The sequence below is a fragment of the Alligator mississippiensis genome, chromosome 2, assembly GCF_030867095.1.
Source record: "Alligator mississippiensis isolate rAllMis1 chromosome 2, rAllMis1, whole genome shotgun sequence".
Classification (NCBI taxonomy): domain Eukaryota; kingdom Metazoa; phylum Chordata; order Crocodylia; family Alligatoridae; genus Alligator; species Alligator mississippiensis.
This window is the reverse complement of record NC_081825.1, coordinates 235,806,241-235,826,001: the sequence shown is the minus strand read 5'-3', so window position 1 is coordinate 235,826,001 and position 19,761 is coordinate 235,806,241. Positions and strand designations below refer to the sequence as shown.

General features: G+C 42.7%; 1 protein-coding gene across 14 annotated transcripts in view; it reads left to right on the top strand.

The window, feature by feature from the left end:
- The window catches only part of DPF3 (double PHD fingers 3), a 249,774-nt gene that overhangs the window by 108,521 nt on the left and 121,492 nt on the right, over nt 1-19,761 (top strand). For all 14 annotated transcript variants that reach the window (XR_009460162.1, XR_009460157.1, XR_009460160.1 and 11 more), the window contains 2 exons: nt 3,954-4,114; nt 9,521-9,628. Coding sequence is in view for 3 of the 14 variants with exons in the window: in XM_014595447.3 (XP_014450933.2) it covers nt 3,954-4,114; nt 9,521-9,628 (269 nt within the window). In the remaining 11 variants the exon portion in view is untranslated. The remainder of the gene's footprint in view (nt 1-3,953; nt 4,115-9,520; nt 9,629-19,761) is intronic.

Here is a 19,761-nt window from a genome sequence, read left to right as displayed (position 1 = left end):
CTTCCATTGAATTTCTAAAATAACTCCTTTACCTGGTGGCAATTCTTGACAGTTCTTTCACAAATGTCTGTGTGACCAACCCCCATCTTTCATTCCCTGTCCTAAAGAAGAAATAAACCTGTGCAGTCCTAGCAGGTCTTCCTAGTTTAACTTAAACCAGAGTCCCCCAGCATCCCAAATGCTTTGCAGCCCTGGACTGGGCTGTCTGCTCCAGAGCAGGGCTGGCCCCACCCCTCTGCTCCCTAGCTGGAGCTCTGGCAGAGACTATAGGTTCAGCAGCATCTGCTTGGCTTCCCCCTGCCCCTCCCCACCTCCCCTGCCACCACTTCCTGTTCAGGCAGGGTTTCCTGCCCTCTCCTTTCCCAGTGCATGGACCATAGCCAGCATGTGGTATGCTAGCTAATGCTTAGAGGTGTCTGTGTAAGGCAGACAGGACAGTGTCTGCTTAGGGCTTTTTGGAGCTAATCAACAGGTCAGCTAGTAATGTCCTTTTTCTCCTTCCTTGAGAAAAGCTGTTTAAGAAGAATTTGAACTAATGAGAGAGGCTTTTGTTTTCTTGGTGGGGTGCTAAACACTGTATTATCAACTCCCTGCTGGCTCCCTTGCTGGTCAGGAGCAGTGGGGGGAGGGGGGTGCTCCCTAATTGGAGCATCCTGCTGAGGCCTGGCCATGCCATCCTTCAGCTCAGCACTGTGGAAAGGAGGGCTCACCCTAGTGCCCTCCAGTTTCTAGCCTTAGCTACTGCAGGCATGTGTCTGCATTTTCTCAGTCCAGAGGGAATGTCTATGCACTTACAAACTGGTTCAGCCTAGCCAGGTTAGACTGACTTGCAAAGATTGAATCAATTCAGGCTCGGGCTTTTTGAATGACTGGCCCTAGCCAATATGATAGTGTATAGGGAAACTGAGCCAGGCATACTTTTAATTAAAAAATAATTTAGAAATTTCCCAGGCAACTCACTTAGAGGAAGGAAAACTATAGTTTTGAACCAAGGGTGTCAGGCTGGGAGAGCCAGAGTGTAAAGTTCACTCAGTAGATGTGAACAGATATCTGTGTCAAATGTATGTAAGTTGCCAACCCCTAAATAGGGAATAGTAAGAAAGAAGATACTAAAAATACAAGATTTCTCCACATTCTCTACAATCAGTGTTTATAGGATTGAGAAACAGTTCTTATTATAAGCACAGATTAGGGAAACTAGTTGTAAAAATATGTAATACCAGATGATTAAACTAGAAAAAATGTTACAATCAAATTCACTTTTCACTACAACTTGCGTTTGGTTACTTGTTCTTCTTCATGAAACTTGGTCAGTGAAAATAGACTGGTCTTCCAAAGTTTTACTTAATTTTCTTTGACTCCTGATTTCCCTTCACACCTTTTGTTTTGTCTATTTAGAACTTAAATTCTTTGGGACAGAAGTTATGTTTCACTTCTGCATGTCTGGTCCCTACCATAATGCAATCATGATCTTCTAATAGCATTCTTTTCTCTCTTTTCTGCACAGGCTGCCATAGTCAGTCTTATAGCACTGAGGATGATGTTTGTATTTAAAGGAAATACACACACTGCTTTAAATTAAGCTTCTTTAAAAAAATTACTGACAATTCAGAACGGGCCAAATTCTCTCTTGTTGTAATTTCTGTGAAGACCAATGTTAAAATTAACAAGCAAACAAGCAGAAACAAAACCCCAGAGCAAAACAAAAAGGTCATAGATCAAGCTGTTTTCTGTAAGGTACAACTGACATAATAAAATGCGGCTTTATTTTTCAAGGTTATTTTATTCTCTTCATTCTTAGTCTTCAGAACTAGAGTTGGACCAAATCTTTAGAGTCCAAATATGCAAGTCCCAACTTCTCAAGAGTCTGAGTAGTTCAAAATTAGGGTTTTTGATTTGCCTCATTATGAAGGATCCAACTGCAAAGTTCAAATCAGGAGGCAAACTTTCATACAGTTCAGAGGTATTTGGACATGTATGTAAAAGAAACTTTTTTTTAAAGGGGGAAAGCTCACATTTAAAAACCTTAGATTAAAATATCTATCCCCCAAATAAACATCACTCTCAGTAGAATTACACAAAGGATGAATTCGACCCACTAGCCTGTCAGCTTTTACTAATCATTAAATGCATTGGATTTTGGAAAACCTTTTCTTCCTCTGTAGGAAAAACTAAATTTTGGGCTTAAAGCACACTTGACAGTGTCACTTTAGGCCAAATATTTAACATTCAGAGATTTACAATTAATTTTAGTCTTGCAGCAGGATGGAAACTGAATTAGTCTCCAGCTAGGGCTCCTATACTGGTTGCTGTAGTTTATTCTTTTGAGGTTTTGTTAATACAGAATGGCTGGTAATCCTCATATTTCATTGTTGGGAGGAATTCTCAGGACAAAGAGAACCTATGCAATGGGTGACAGCTTGTTTTTATCCGGCTTGTATTCTTTTTCCTATAAAGTCCTCGGTTTTACTGAGCATCCCTGGTTTAATATGGGAAGGAATTTGACGTAGTACTTCTGGCTGTCAGACATTTGTAAGAACTGTTAATTTTTGATCAGTTTGAGTCTCCTGGTTGCTAATGTTGATTACAGAAGTGTACAAGCAAGCCAACTTTAATTACAGCTTTTAGTAAGCTTTCATGTCTTCCCAGTCAGTCTTCTTGTTATAGTCCATGCAACTTTTCTTTGCTTCTCTTCCCTTCCCTTCTGGAAAAAGAGGCCTGGGATTTGTCTCCTTGGGTTCTGTGTACAAAGAACTCTCTCTGTATGTAGATCTTTGCCCTGCATGGTCTCTACATCCCTAGCACCCTTATTGACACTATGCAGATGCCCTTCTCCTTTAGCTCAGCAAGCAAGGGGCCACCCCAGGTGCTGAGTCTGAGGCTAGTGGTCAGTGGAGGAAGATGGGGCAGTGAGGGATCACATTTGCCATGCACATTGTCTGCTGTAGGAAACAACCGGACAATCTTCAAAAAAGCTGATGAAGTCTGAGGCTGTATTAACTCTTGTGTGAAGCCCTTTTGTGCTGTGGGAATCTCCCTTCCTTCTCTTCCCTTGCTTAGGGAAAATGCTAAGAGTCAGTTGCTAGAGCCTTGCTGAGGAAGAAGTTCCAGAGGGTGGTAGGAGGACGGTGGATGTTGGGGCCTCACCACTGGGGCTAATTCCATGGACAGGGGTGTTTTGGTGATGGACTGGGGAATGATCTGATGGGTAGTGGAATGATTTGATGGAAAGCTCATGAAAGAAACCTTGTGGGACTTTCCAAATGTGGAAAGCTGTGAAGGGGAAAGCTTTCCATCCTGACCTCTGCAGTGATAACCCTGTGCCTTTATGGATGTACGAATATGTTTCTTTTATATAATTCTATATGAAGGACCCCAAAACACATTACAAACTATGGGCTAACAAGCCATACTCTTAGTGTGTGGTAATACTTAACTCTTTCTTTCCCTTGACCCTTACAAAGACCACAGACAGTCACCCTTGCTCAGGGGATACGCATCTCCAGACATTCAGTGTGTGCCCTGCCTGGAAGCTTGAGTAGAGTGCTTTTAAAATAGGACAGCTTTTTTAAAGTTTCTCAGTTGTTCAAAGCACATTGTGGAGGTTGCCATAACATTAGAAACAAAACTATCGGTTTTCTCTCTGGGCTGGCCATGCTAGAAATAAAGTGCTTTGTCTTTCATTACCCAGAGTCATCTCGTTCCCTGACTGATGTGTCTCATTCCCCCAATGTTTACTTTTTTCATGACTCTTTGCACATCATATGATTGAGGAATATCCTCTGCCAGAAAGCTAGTCAGGTTAATTCATGTATTTGGGGTGAATACATGAATTAGCACGAATTAAGCTATTGATTCATTTTTAAATCTACCCTCTGTCCCCTTCTTTCCTTGCCTTTTTCAGGAAGGTCAGAGAAATCTCTCTTACTCTCTGCTCTCTCCCCCTTTGTCAGACTTGGGGACCAGTTCTACAAAGAAGCCATCGAACACTGCCGCAGCTACAACTCCCGGCTCTGTGCTGAGCGCAGCGTCCGCCTTCCCTTCCTGGATTCACAGACTGGGGTGGCTCAGAACAATTGCTATATTTGGATGGAGAAGAGGCACCGGGGACCAGGTAGGAGCATTCTGTGTGTGCATGCATGTGCAGATAGTAGGCCATTTATCCCTCGTGGGGTTTAATTACTAGAAACTCAAACTGTTAAGGGGCACACGCAGGAGAAACTGCCTAAATCTCCCCACCTGAAGGGATTCCCTTTGGTAACTACAGAGAGTGGATCCTAATTATTCTTTCTCTCTATCAATAGATGTGATTGTTTGATGTGAAAGATTCTAAAGCTGCATCATCATATCTATTTTATTCCTATTTATTTGAGTCCATGGAAAAAAAAGAAGAACCTCTACCCTAGAGAGCACTGGAAATATTCTTATAAGAGGTGGAGACAGTTTCTTCTATTATTGCTGGGGTATTGAGAATGAAGAGCTTTATTGTTCCATAGGAAATATAAAATTGAGGAGGTAACATCTTTTAAAATTTAAATTGTTCCAGTGATTGGAGTGGGGGATCAGGATACAAATCTCAGTCCTAGTTACAGTTCTGTCTTGGTTATCTGTCTTTGCCAGACTGTTTTGCAGAAGAGCTCTGTAGCTGATGCTGAACCCCCAACATGGGTACAGCTCTGGCAGCAGAGCTTCTGATATTTGGAGGAGCAGTTTGGGGGAGCAGCAGTATGTTGCTGCTGCCAGAACTGTGTTCACACTAGGAAGACCCACCATGGTTGTATGGCTGCCATAGTTAAAGCAGTAGGAACAGCAGCAGTTCCTGTTGTGCAGACAGCCTGTGTCTCAGTTTCCCCATCTGTACAAAGAAGATGATCGCTGTATCTTCACATAAATGTTGAAGACTAAAGGCCTGATTGAAAGTGCATTGAAGTCAATGGAAAGATGCATTATTTCAGCAGCCCAGGGATCAGGATCTAACATGTTAATGTTTGTGATGCAGCTTGAAATCCTGTGGAGGCGGCAAAGTATACTCTGGCTCAAACCCTGAGGGTCTCACTTAGACAAAATTCCCAGTGAAATCATTGGAAATTCTGGCACAGTAAAGGCCCTTTATTTGTTGGGAAGATAGGTTGTCTGACATGCTGATCTCTGCCAAATTATTTTCCCCCCAATATAGCACAGGGAGAATGTGTTGGGGTTGGCTGACGGTCTTCATGGAGCTCATATGTCTGTGTGCAGACACACACATTGTCTCCTTATAAATGGATATCAGCAGTCTCCATCACTCATTCCAGAGGTGTGGAATAGTGTGGCTGACCTCTCTGAGGTATGGCTTCTCCCAGAGACCTACTGATAAAGTGCTCCTTTCATGCTGTCAGGTGGAAAGACCAGGATTTTCATTGGCTTTTTAACAATGCATGGTTTCTTGAACTGTGTACCCATCATGTATACTAGCAGTAAGAGTAGGATTGGGCCCTAACTAGTCAAACCTTACAAAACCCCTGTGAAGTGAGTAAGGGGATCTATCTGTAGGGTATCACATCACCCACTACTGACATGCAGAACACTGCCATGCCTGGTGTAGGATTCAATAACTGTTTTAGCAATGCAGAACATCACTAACCAATAGTTTTGAACAAATTCTAAGGAATCTCTTGTGCTATTAGAAGTGCTGGGAGAATGTGGGGTGTCACAACATAGTCACACGGCTTGAGACTTTCCTGAGACTAGAATTAAACCTTAATTTACAAGAAGTCTCATAGGATCTCTCATGGGCACAGTTGGTTTTTGTTTCATCTGGAAATTCTCTATTCCAGAGAGTTTATTCTTTGGCAAAACTAACATTTTCCCCCTCTTTTTGCAAATAAATTTACCCAAGGAATTTCTGTTCTTGCAGTGTCTGGTTATGAGTGAGGTGCTGCTGTCTTTATCCATTTGAACTCAGTCATAAGCAGGTAGTCATTCAGTAGCTATACAAGCCATGTTCTGGGAGGACTTACCAGGCATATGCTACCAGGCAAGTTTTATACAGGACACACAAAGGCATCTGTGTTTATGGGAGGAATTGCTGGCTAGGGTTTCACACATGAATAAGATCCAGGAGATCTGGGTTTGTTTCCCAGCTCTGTTACTTATTGTGCTACTATAGGCAAACCTAGTTGTCTTATTTGTACTTTGGCCCCAGTCACCCCTTTAGTTTGTGAATCTGTAAAATGGGGACAACAACTGTTCCTTTTCTTGCTGGGCTGTGGTGAGGACCAGTTAAAAGTTAGGGCATGCTTTAACAAGAATGTAAAATGGATCAAGCACCCTATGTCTGCATCAGCTACCAAGTCGGAGACCTTTTTATTTTAAATTAAAATAATTTAGAGAAAAAGAAGTATCTCTTTTCCCCCATAACCATTTGGCTGCTTAATTTCTTTTATCTCATTTCGTACCTCTTTGGGCATCTCTGAGCCATCCATCTCTTGTAGCTCTGATGTGATGGGACATAGTAGTATAGTGTACGTGTTTTCAAGCCACACAGTATACTCCTGAACCCAATGAAAATTCTCCACCAACTAGGCAGACGTTCAGTTTTTATGTGCCTCTGTTGTATTTATTTTCCTCTGTCCATACCCTGAAGGACTGTTTGGGCAAGAAAAAAGAAAAGATAAAGAACCTCTTTTCACAAGTTCAAGGTTTAATAGAGGGAGTAGAGTCAGGATCCTAATGCATAAACTTGCTTTCTTACAGTTCTCTTTCTTAAAGGAATTAGAAGGCTGCTTCTCATGACAAATAGTGCAGGGTTAATTTCACACCATGCTGCACATAACTCCCCCTTTTTCCCCTCGTTCCCCAGCCTTTCACACAAGCTTTGAGTTATGACTCTCCTCCTCTAATGAGATAAACAACATAACTCACTGTAGGTCCTGCTATTTCCTCTGTAAGCAAATGGTTGGAACCTTCTGTGGTTGCCCTATAAGGCACGAGAGTGCAAAGACTAAGGAGAGCAAGAAGTGTACACATGCTACCATGGGCACGGGGAGGGCTGTTGGGAGGCCATTCTCCTATACCTCGCTTCCACATTAACGTGGGAAGAGGGAGAGGGAACATTCTTTTCCATGCAGGTTGTATTACATTTGTTTATTTAATACAAATAAAAGGTGGTGTTTTGTTCCAAGTTTAGTGGCTGGCTGGCTGGCTGCTGAGATGGCTTTGCAGGTGTCTGCTAGTAGAGGACTCACCTTAAGAGAATCAGAGAGGGTCCATTTGGAGGCCTGCTGGAGCCCACCTGGTGTTGGGATTGGGCTGGTGATTCCCAGAGAAGAGGCATTCCTGCATTGCTTTTAGTTGGGTTTTCCGCATGTTGGTTGTTTGTGCTTCACCATCCTTGGCTGGAGCCTAGAAATACTGATGTGTGAGAGAATGCAAAAGAATTGCATTGGAGCTTTTCAGGTCTCGCTGAAAGAAAATAACAAAAGCAATACAGTGGACCAAAGTTCAGGTGTTCTGTTCCTTGTTTCAGTCACATGACACATCTCAAGGGGTCAGGGCAAGGAGCCTGAACTCTTCCTACTCATTCTGGTGTACGTGAGAGCAATCCTGCATAGTGCCAAGCTGCGAATGACTCTTGCACAGGGTACATCTGTGGAAGGGTGAGGCTCCTTGCATGCTCCTCCTTCCCTTCAGTGACCAAAGTCAGAGCGAGACACAATTTGCACCACAATAATAGCAATTGTTTATATTGGTTAATGTTTGTATATCACCTTGAACATCTGTATCAAGCAATGTATAAGTGTTATGTATTCATAAGGCTGTTGTATTTAAAAGCCAGCTACAGACTAGCAGTGTCACTGAAATGCATCATTTTATGGGGTAGGCTGTAACAACTGTCACGCTGCCCAGCAGGGAAGGGAAATTGTTGCTAGGGCCACCAGAGTCAGTCTCCATTTTTACAGACAGTATCAAGGGATGCTTAATATCTATGCAGGGCAGACAGGAATCTCCTACACCCTGCAGCCAAGCAGTAAATTACCTGGTGCTCAAGAGCCAGAGGAGTGGGGTGAGCCTGTTGGGGATTTGAACCTATGTTCTTGGGCACTTAAGATATTTGAGACCAAAAGTTGAGGCCACACTTGCAACATTTGATTTGCCCCTTCATTTGGGTGGGTAATTTGTTTTTTTTATAAGTAAGCAGGATATCAGAGTTTTTTGCCATCGTGATCTGGTTCAGTGAGTTGATTTTGTTTCTGGCCTGGTAAATATTCCTGACTGTTGTGTGAAGCTGGCTCATGCCCCCCATCCCCCAGGCATCTCCATACATTCGCTATGTTATGCATTATTGACACGGGCTTCATATTGTCAGGCTCCTCATGGTCACCATTTGTGGCTAAGATGCTAAAGCCACCTGTGTCCTATCTTTTATATTGTATCAGATGAAACATTTCCTTTTACCTTGCTCCAAAGGACAGCAAGGCTGGGGACTGTGACATTACCCTGTAGCCCCTCCATGTTGCCACAGCGACAGCAGGAAGAACAAAAGAACAAATCCAGAGTCAGTGTTAGGAGGGGAGGAGAGAGGAGGGGGCATTGGGAAGGGTTCTCTTTTTACAGGCCTGACTCTTCTAGGTGCTGGGTGCTTTTATTTGTCACTGGCCTCAATGGGAGTTGAAGATGCTTCTCAGCACTGGGTGCTAGATATTCAGTAGTACTGATATACTGGTGATGCCCATCTATGTTGTGAAGGAGGAACAAAGCAAAATGTAGCTTGAGTGTTTCCTAAGGGCTGTATGGCATGAGAGTCAGGGCAGCAGAGATACAGGCAGGAAGCAGCCAGGTGTGATTGCCGTGGTTTAAATGTTGCTGCTAGATCTCTTCACTCATGAGAAGTTAGTGTGTGGGACAGCGAATAAGGGCAGAAAATAATCTGTTTTTAACCAAAATCCAGAGCCCTGTGGCTTCCAGCCACCCTCAGGAGCCAGAATGAATACTGGGCAAAGACCTGGGGACAGAGCAGGAAGAATTTCCTGGCCTTGTCAGTGCCTTCTCATGCCCCCTTGGGCCAAATCCCAGAGACCTAGGCTCAGTCCTACTCAGGGGACAATATGCTCCCTGAACTGCCCCCTCTACTCTTGTACCAGTTTCCTGTGCTTTGTGCATCCTTTCTCTCCCAAAGGGGCCTCTGTACCCAGGGTGGAGGAGGAGGTTGTATTGCCCCTGAGCCACTTTGAAGAGAATGAAATTCCATTTATCCTGGAGAGATTGCAAATGATTTCCATGCAGCTCTGGTTACAGTGAACAACTGCACAGGGTGAAGCATTTTTGTGAGATGTGGATTCTCTGTCAGCCTGATTCCAGAAGGTGCTGAGTAGCAGCCGGAGTGCTTATTGCCTTTGATTGCTGGAGCTACTTTGCACAATGCAGGATTGAGCTCTACAGATGGGGGTAGTGGGAATGGAAAAAGCAAAGATGCCCGAGAGAAGAGTGGGGATTTGCAAACCCAGACAGGACTGATTATTTTTTGCTTTTAACCCTTCAGGCCTGGCTCCGGGTCAGCTGTACACGTATCCTGCTCGCTGCTGGCGCAAAAAGAGACGCCTACACCCTCCAGAGGATTCCAGGCTGAAGCTGCTGGAAATTAAGCCTGGTAGGCATTTGTTTGTTTCTCTCTCTGTGTCATGGATCAGCTGAAGTCTAGTGTGCACACAGCACTGGCATTTAGGCCTCTGCCTGTCTGCCCACCTTCTTCCTTTCCTTTGGGAAATTTGCTCATGTCCATTGCATCTTCAAAAAACGAATTCAGGCAAATTTTCCCTTGATGTAAGTGGGTACAACTCTTATTGAAATGAACAGGAGCTGCATCAACCTCTGCCCATTAATTTTGTCTTCCATTCATAACGTTATAGAGGGACAAGTGGGCAGCAATTAGCACTTGTAGGTGTTAGCAATCTGAAGCATCACTACAGTGGTGCTTTTAAGTCTTTGCTAGGAAGAGGCAAGGCAGCTGTTGTGTGTGTGGAATCATGCACTGCTAAGTTTGTATAATTCCTAACACAATGAGGCTAGGGCTCTGTAAGTGCTACCACAATATAAATTAAATTATAATAATCATTGGGAAGAATAAGCCATAGGACGTGTGTATATGTGTTTCACTCCCTTTTATTCTTGTTGCCCCTGTGCTCTTCCTCGTCACTAAGCTAATGTGAAACAGGGATTGTGGATGCTGAATGAGTTATTGTAAAACAGATGTGGAAGAACTGCAGCTGTGTCAGGTAGAGCATAGTGTGGTGTGTTCCTTGCTGCAGATAGTAATAAAGGCCCACTGTCTTTAGGGTCATATATTTATGAAGAAGAGGGAACACATGCATTCACAGCTGCACGTGGTATTCAAGAGGAGAGATGCAGCCAGCATAACCCACCCCCCAAAAACATAGCAACTCCTCCCCCCCCACACTTAAAACCTGTTTGACAGCAGATGGTGTCTGGGACTGTGATATGAGCATCAAACCTTGGGAACTGGTTTCTTTGTAGTGACTTAGTGAAAGAAAAGATACAGAACAAAGTCTTGGTTTCAGGGATGTTAGAGGCATGATTCTTGCTGACTGTGGCACCAGATTTTAGCTCTATCTCCCTGTGATGTAGCAGACACTACCAATTAGCTGGGTAAAAGGAAGGCACTAGTATAAAATCACAAAGTCAAAAGCAGTGGGCTGTTCCTGTAAAAACTGGTGTAAATGAGAAGTAATTCTGTTGAAGTCAGTAGAGTTACACTGGTGGGAAATAGAGGATGCAATGTCCCTGGAAGCCCTTGCATCAAATTCTGCCATAAGGCAAAGTTACAGTTTAGGTGTAAGTAGTGGAGTAATATCTTACGATCCTTTGTCATGCCCAGTTTGGTGCAACTGTCATGCCACAGGGCAGAAAGGGTCTGTGTGGGTCCAGTGTGCAGCCAGAAAAATCTGTTGGCACAAAGGTATAAAATAATCTCAGATCAGGCTCCTCTAAATGCTATACACATCCTTCTTGCAGCCCAGGAGTGCCACTTACAGCTTTCTTGCATTTCCACGGAATGTCAAATCAATAAAAGTTACACTGCTTTGCCATTAAGACCTGTTTCTTAGCCAGTTTATATCCAATGATCAGCTCTGCTGCCAGTTATATTACCAAATAATATCACCTGGTATACAACCAGAGAAGGGTTAGCTACTTCCTGCTCCAATGGGCAGTAAAAGGCATAGATCTTTTGGAGGTTACTATTAAAGCCTAATACTGGGCATATCATTCCTGTTAGACTGTCTGTGTCCCTTATAACCTCTGTCTGCCATGTTACCTTCAACAAAACAATGTGAACATGTGGAAAGCATTGTTGCAGTTTAAGATTGCCGAGAGAAAGACAGATGATAGATAAAAGAAAGATCCAGAGAAAGATGATACATATGTAATGTAACAGTTATACACCTACTGGGTGTGAGCTGAATTTCATGGCTTCATCCTAGCCAGGTTTGGACTCTAGGCATGACTTATATCTGTTCTCAGCAGTTGCTTGGGCACAGTAATGTGCATGTAATTGATTTTTCTATAGAAGTTGGTAGATTGCTTTGTACATGAGTGCCTACAGGAAGTACCAGCAAGAACCTCTATTGTTAAGTATCTAATTCTAGTTGGGCCTTACATTTCTTTTAGTTGTGTTTTATTACTTTTTCTGGTAGAACCTATGATTTTTACCTTTTCCCTTTTCTACAAACACACAAGAAGTGCCTATGCCAAAGAATTTACAATCTAACATTCAAATTGTATGTGTCCTAGGATTGGCTTGTAGCAAGGCTTTTGGGCAGCTTATTATAACGACCAGACAGAAAGTTAACACAGCACCCAGACTTTTTACATAGTTTGCTGAAGATTTGAGGCCTAGGAATTTCATTGGAATTAATCACAGGCAGTGGCTAGCTGGACACTAATTAGAATCAAACTATTGTGTAGCTAATTGGACAAGAGTTCAGATAATAAATTCTGTAATGATAATAACATAATTAAAATAACATACTTTTGACCTGGATGACACCTTTCATCTATAAATAATAAAATATATAACCATGTCTCAGCCCATCAGAGTATTCTATTTGATAATGCAACAGCTTAATGAATAAAATGAGCATATTGCAACATAAATGCCTTTTAGTGCAAAAGGCAAATGTATTAAGGTATTTTCCTTATGTTCCTTTCATGTTAGTGTGAACATTTTACAATTAATGATGCTCTTTGTGTCTGGTGCACTGCTTCTGAAATTGTGTTTGTGAAATGTTTTCATTTAACAACAGTTACTGTTTTTACATTGTGATATAAATTCTCAATTGCTGTTTCTACAGCAACCCTTGGACCCACTTCTTGTATGGTCATTGTAATTGCATGTGGGTGCACAAATTGCTCTAGTAAAATCATATGATCAACAACATAGCAATTTTCATGTTAACGCTAAATATGAAAACTGAGCCATGCTGTCACAGGCCTGTACCAGACATAAAGTACTACGTAAATTCATTTACGGTAAGTTCAGTGAATGACAGCACAGTCACCATTATTGGTTCGTATTTCCAAACATTTGTGAATATACACAAATAATTTCTGACATTTTATTTCACTTGTTCTGGACTCTATCTTTCAATGGTACTTTTCATACCTTTCCAAGTAAGTCTTATGGCTTAAGGGCAGTCATGTTTTCATCATGATAATGATTGGGGGCTGTTAAAATACTAACATATTACATGCTAATGTTCAGATGCCAAGTTCTTCACTTCTTTACAATGATGGAAATGTGGAGTAACTCCACTGGAGTTCATGGAACTACACTAGAGGTTTGCAGCAGTGTAAGTGGACTGGGTGCATATAGTCAAGGAATCAGGGTATATATACATGTGGCTTTTAAGCAGTAAAATGAGAGAGGAAAATGTTGAAAGCATATGGGGCTGCATTAGTAGGAGTGTTGCCTCCAGATCTAGGGAAGTGATTATTCCCCTCTATTCAGCACTGGTGAGGCCACATCTGGAGTACAGTGTCCAGTTTTGCCTCCCCCCCCCCCCCCCCCGAAAGGATGTAGACAAATTGGAGAGAGTTCTGCGGAAGGCAATGAAAATGGTTAGGGGGTTGAGGCATATGACTCATGAGCAGAAGCTGAGGGAATTAGGCTTATTTAGTCTGGAGAAGAGAAGATTAAGAGAGGGGGGAGGTTAAGCAGCCTTCAACTACTTGAAGGGTGGTTGGAGAGAAGAGCTAGACTGTTCTCCATTGTGGCAGATGACAGAAAAAGGAGGAATGGTCTTAAGTTGCCACATGGGAAGTTTAGGTTAGATATTAGGAAGACCTTTCTCACCAGGAAGCAGGGTTTGAAATATCCCCCCCATAACCCTCCCAGAAGAGATGAGAGCTCCCTGCCCAGAAGAGACAAGAGTCGTCCCCCCCCCCATAAGACACGAGAGCCCCCAGCCTGCCCCACACCTTTCTAAGCAGCTCAGGTGGCGGTGGTTCCTTCCGGCTTCTGGCTGCCACTGCCGCAGACCCCCCCAAGAGTGGGTGTGTAATTCAAATCCTGCAAGGAGGGTAGTAAAGCACTGGAATAGGTCACCCACAGAGACTGTGGAATCTCCATCCTTGGAGGTTTTTAAAACCTAGTTAGACAAAGTGTTGGCTGGGGTGATCTAGTTGGGACTGGTCCTGCTTTGAGCAGGGGGTTGGACTAGATGACCTCCTGATGTCCCTTTCAACCCTAAGTTTCAATAATGTTATGGTTCTAAAGAGCATTATTGGAAATTTTTCATGCCATCTCATTGCTCTTCTTGCCGTTGGGAGGTGTAATATAAATTAGATGGTATGGAGTAGTCTGTGCTTTCAATTGCTTATATTGACCTAACAGGAAGTAGGGAAGCCAGGGATGGCTGCCAAGGTTTTAGCTGTCATTTGGGACAAAAGTCTAACACGTTTTAATAAGGCATGCATGATATGCACCTGTGCATCTGGCTGTGTGTATGAATGCCTCGGCATCTGTATTTGAAAGCTATAATTTTTTTTCAAGCCTCCTATGTTACCTGGTTCTGCAAGGTATTGATTTCCTTTTGGAAAGAGATTGTGCCATCAGGTCAGGAGCTCAGTGCCTCTTAAAAATAGGTATGCTTAACAGGACAGTGCTACATTCAAAAATCATATTTTCAAAAGATGGTTTAATTATTTATATTATTTATATTATTATTTATGCACTAGAAACTCAACCAAGATTTAAGGGCCTGTTCTGGTAGATGCTGAGACCCCAAGTAATAGCTTCTAATTGAAAAAGACATGACAAACAAACAATGGAAGAAAGAAAGAATGCATTTTTTTTCACCCAAATGGAGAAGGGAGTCACATGGCTAGTCAGTGGCTTGACCGAGGTCATATTGGATGTCTCTGGCAGACCCAGATATTGAGCTCAAAACTAAGAATAGAACCCAGATCTCTTGAGGCCTGGATCTATTCCATAACCACAAAACCATCTTTTTCAGCTTTTCTTATCTGTGTTACTGCTAACACCTGAGAGCTGAACCCCCCCCCCCCCAAAAAAAAAAAATAAAAAAATCCTAATGTAGCATGTCTCTCAGCTTGACTAATTAAAACAGGCTAGTGAGTTTCACTTCTGATTCTGGTCATTTTCTAATTCATGGGTGTCACAAATGGTACGGGGCAGCCTCTGCATGGCATGTGACAAATCAAGGAGGGGACAGGCACCACAGTGACAGATAAAGCAGGTAGTAGAAGGCAAAGAAGCAAATTTGGGCAGGAGTGCAGGGAGGGAAGCAGAGAGCAGAGCAGCAGATCAGGCAGGGAGCACAGGACTGGCAGCAGAAAGCTGAGCAGCAGATTGTTCAGAGAGACGGAACTGGAGTGACACTCGGGGAAGATGTGCGGCTAATTTGTGGCCTGCCTGCCAAAAAGTTGGCCCCCACTGTTCGAATCAATTGTACTTTTAGTTCTCATACAACAGCACAAGACTCTAAGTTTTAGTTCTAAATTCATAGTTTCATAGTAGCTAGGGTCAGGAGGGACCTGAACAGATCATCTAGCCTGACCCCCTGCCACAGGCAGGAATGAATGCTGGCTTCACAAGACCCCAAAAAGGTGATCATCCAACCTCTGCTTGAATTTGCCCAAGGTAGGGGCGAGGACCACTTCCCTGGGAAGTTGGTTCCAGGTTTTGGCCACCCTAACTGTAAAATATTGCCTTCTGATCTCTAACCTAAACCTATTCTCCATCAGCTTTTTACCCTTGTTCCTTGTCATCCCAGGTGGTGCTGGGGAGAAAAGGGCTCTGCCTATTTGCTCTTGATCTCCCCTGATGAGTTTGTAGGCAGCCACCAGGTCCCCGCTCAGCCTGCTCTTGCTGCGGCTGAACAGGTTCAAGTCCTTCAGTCTGTCCTCATCGGGCCTGTCCTGCTGCCCTCTCACCAAGTGGGTGGCCCTCCTCTGAACCCTTTCCAGGCTGGCCACATCCCTTTTGTAGTGCGGTGCCCAGTACTGGACGCAGTACTCCATCTGCGGCCTGACCAAAGTCGCATAGAGGAGGAGTATCACTTCTTTGGACCAGCTTGAGATGCATCTTTGGATGCATGACAAGGTATGGCTGGCCTTGCTGGCTGCGGTCTGGCATTGGCGGCTCATGTTCATCTTGGAGTCAATAATGACTCCAAGATCCCTTTCCGCCTCTGTGCTTTCAAGAGGGGAACTCCCCAGACTGTATGTATGCTGTGGATTCCTTCTCCCAAGGTGCAGCACCCTGCATTTATCTACATTGAAACCCATCCTTTTCTTATCTGCCCACTTTTGTAGTCTGTCTAAATCTATTTGCAGCCTCTCTCTCCCTTCAAGTGTGTCCACCTCGCCCCACATCTTAGTGTCATCAGCAAATTTGGAGAGCGTGCTTTCCACCCCCTCGTCCAAGTCGTTGATGAAGATGTTAAACGGTGAGGGCCTGAGGACCGAGCCCTGGGGAACCCCACTGCTCACATCTCTCCAGGTTGAGTACAACCCGTCCACCACTACTCTCTGGGTGTGCCCCATCAGCCAATTTTTTACCCATCCAACTGTGCAGGCATCAGTGCCGCAGTCGCTTATGTTGGAAGGAAATGTTGGAAGGAAAGATGTACTTTCTATAAAAAGCATGTATGTACTGGAAAAAAAAATCCTGGAGACTTTAACAGGGGCCGTGATTAAATTTGTAACTGAGTTTACAGTGTTAAAACAAAATAACTCCCTTCCTCCCCGTAAAATGCTAATGGTGGCCTCTACCTAATATCCGCACAAATGGTCATATCAGAATAAAAAATGGTATGTTAGAACTGATGCTAAATTAGAATATTTCTGTAAAATGTAAAGTATATTGGACAAGATGCTTTTGAATTGAGATGCTAAAATAAATAATTGCTCACTAGAGTTTAATTTTTTTTATGTGCCAGCAAACCTAAGTTCATTAATGTAAATTTTTGTGTAGAAATTTGTTTTGGGTTTTTTAATTGGTTTCAGATTTTGTAAATACTTGCAGCTGGAAAGTCTATACTTTGGGCCAAATTAGATACAGTACTTACTAGATGGTAATGACTTCTGATCTTTTGATGACAGGGGCTATATTTGGTTTACTGGTGAGGAATCCTGTACCTCATTACCAATGCAGCTGAGCTACATAGTCTTCCCCCAAAACCTTAAACTTAAAATGTTTCTCATAAGCAGTTTTTCATTCAAGAACTTCTGCATTTTTTAAAACTCTCCTTCCATTATTTGTGACACATTCTCTCATAGTTAAAAATATATTTTTTCCAGATGATTTTGTTTTCCTTTCCAATGTGATAATTACCAGTTGTACCTTCCAGCCCTTCAGTTTGTTATAGAATTTCAAATGGACCCTACTTATTTCTACTTTTTTTATTGGCTTCTGCACAAATAAGTGCTGCTGCAGGGCCAGCAGAGGGAGCAATAAATAGTGTGTTGTTAGTACACGCAGGGCCTAATTCTGTTTTCACTTAGCCTGTTGTAAGTCAGAAATGACACCACTGAAGTTTGTGCAATTACATGAGTGTGAACCCAGTGGGAAAGAAGAATCAGGCCTTTGTGTATGTTTATTTTTTAAATAGATTTCTCTGTAATAGGAACGATGTGTGTTTTAATTTTTTTTTAAAAACAATACTTGTTATGTGGAGAGTGAGTTTAATGAAACTAGCAGACTTATGGTACAGTTAGGTCAAATGTTAGGTCTGGACAACGTATGGGCTTGCAGAATTGACCATTACCATTTTCTGGGCCTACTTGCATAACATAGGCCTGAATTTCCTCAGTAATTCCTGTGTCAAGCACTAACTTCTTGCCAAATAGTAGATATCTCAGTTTTTCTTTGATTTTCACCCAACACTCCGTAAAACACAAGCATGGAGATACTTAACACTCAATAGGTGAGAAAATGGGTTAAGCTTAATTATCTGTAAGCATTTGATAGTATGTTGCAGGGGTCATCAGCATTTTGCAGTTGGGGGTGGGGAGGTCATCTGAACAGAATATAGTTCCCTGTGTGGGCTGCTTCCAACTCAGCCAGCACTGTGGTGTGCCAGAGTAGGGAGCTGGGCAGCCACAGTTGCAGCCTCTGTTGCTGCTTCTCACTATTACCTGGGTGAAGATCCCCATCACCAAAATGCCCCAGAAGCCCCCTGGCTCCATGAGCGTAATAAAATGGCCAGATCCAGTACACGGGCTGTAGATTGCCAACTTCTAGTGTATAGTATAGTAGTCCAGAAGAGAAGTTTCATACATGACATGCATGTGGATGTGGTTACAGCCCCAGGCTTGTACAGCACATACCTATATACAGTATGTTTCTGCATTGCTCTGCTGTGAAGTTTGGCCTAATAATCTGAGCACAAGACTGTGAGCAGGAACTTCTGAACTGGTCAGAGCATTTCAAAATAATTTGGTATTTGAAAGAAAAATAGAATGTTTATTATGTTTTGCAGAATTCCTAAACCCCCACGTTCATTTTGTTTTTCAGTCAGCTTTCTGGGGGTTAGAGAAATATGTATGAAAATATAGGAAAATTTCACTGACACTCTTTCCCATTTTTTCCCCAGATGAAATACTTTTTTGCTTCTGAGCCTTTTGCCTATGCCCTAATTTAGGTATTTGCTTAACCTTAAGCAAGGGATGAAGTCTGTCCCTATTCATCCGAACACTTAAGCTTGCAGATGACCAATGAGTCCAAAAATGATACAAAATCAGAACGGTAGACTCTAGCTGTTATACTGCCTCCACCCACTCTATTTGAAGGAAATCTCCCCTTCAGAAGAGAAATACTCCAGTCGAATTCTCCAGCCTGTTTAAATTAACTTTGTTTTGGTGAACTAGGGGACCTAAAGAATTTGGCCCATAAGACTTTCTACCCACTTGCATGCAGATGTAAATGAGAATACAAGGTGTGAAGCAGAAGTGGAACATTTAAATCTCTCTGCCTCAATTTCTGTATCTGTACACACAAATATTGACAAGTTTTATTTTGTCTGTCATGGAAATATTGCAAGGGTTAATGAAGGAGTGTCTGTGAAGCACTTAGACATCTTCAAATGAAAAGGACTGTGTACATTTGAAGCAAGTTGGTTTTTATGGGTTTTCCAGCACCAGCATAGCATGCTTTGGTTACTGGCGCGCAGCCTTGCAAAACTATCATGAAAATTTACCAGCTCAGAAACAATACTTGCTTATCTCTCCCAACCGTGATGACAGTGAAAAAGCAACTAAATCATTACAGAATCATCTGAAAAACTGACTCAATGCAGGTGAGCCAATAAGGAGAATTTTGCATGGCTGACTAGGCATGGTAAATGTTGTAAAGATGGTTCTGATTTTGCCCAGTGTAACTCTTCTTGCTTCACACTGGCCGCTGATGAACTGGCCTTCTGTGAGTTATGCATTGTGTAGCTACCATGGCTGACTAGGTTGTGATAACTTCTCCCCTAAGGGAATTAAAGCACGTACAGTCCTTGCTGGATGTGGTTATCTTGTGATAAGCTGCAACTTCTTGCCTTCTAATTTAATTCGTTAGGTTCAAGGGCACAAGAGTGAGAGTGAGCATGTAGTATTGCCCTAAATGGAATTTCATGATCTTGCAGGTCTGAAAATCAAACAAACTCATTTCTAGAGATGAGTGAATAATGCCCTGTGGATAATGTAGTCGAGAAAACCAAGCCAATTTTTTCTTTCTATTTCCTGACTATCTGCAGGTACAATACTATTTCTGCAATTTGTCATTGGAATTTATGGGACTCGCTTTTTGTCTCTTTCTCCCCCTCTCCTTCTTTTGTGGTTTGATCTGGAACAGGTCACTGCAGGTATTTGATACTCTATGTTTGCAACTGGAATTGCATCGGTTAGCTGTGATTGTCACACAGATCACATGGTATTATCTCTGTTCCATGCCTGGTTAAGCCACCTCTCATAATTAGGGGGAAGGCTGCTCAAAGAAGCCACTAGGGCTTTGAATTGCTCAACTGTTTGATTTGAGGCCCATTGAAGGCAGACATCCACTGGCTGTAGCGCACTCTGGGTCAAGCCAAGGCAGAAATAAATAATGAATATTAAGGAATTTTAGATTACGTTAATTATGTACATTTCTGAGCTATCCAGGCTTTTCTCAGACAGGCTGAGAAAATGTACACTGTGTGTCCAGTCACCTTGGGTTGTGTAAGAGTATGGTAATTTAGAATAAAGTTTTCAGTAGCCAGG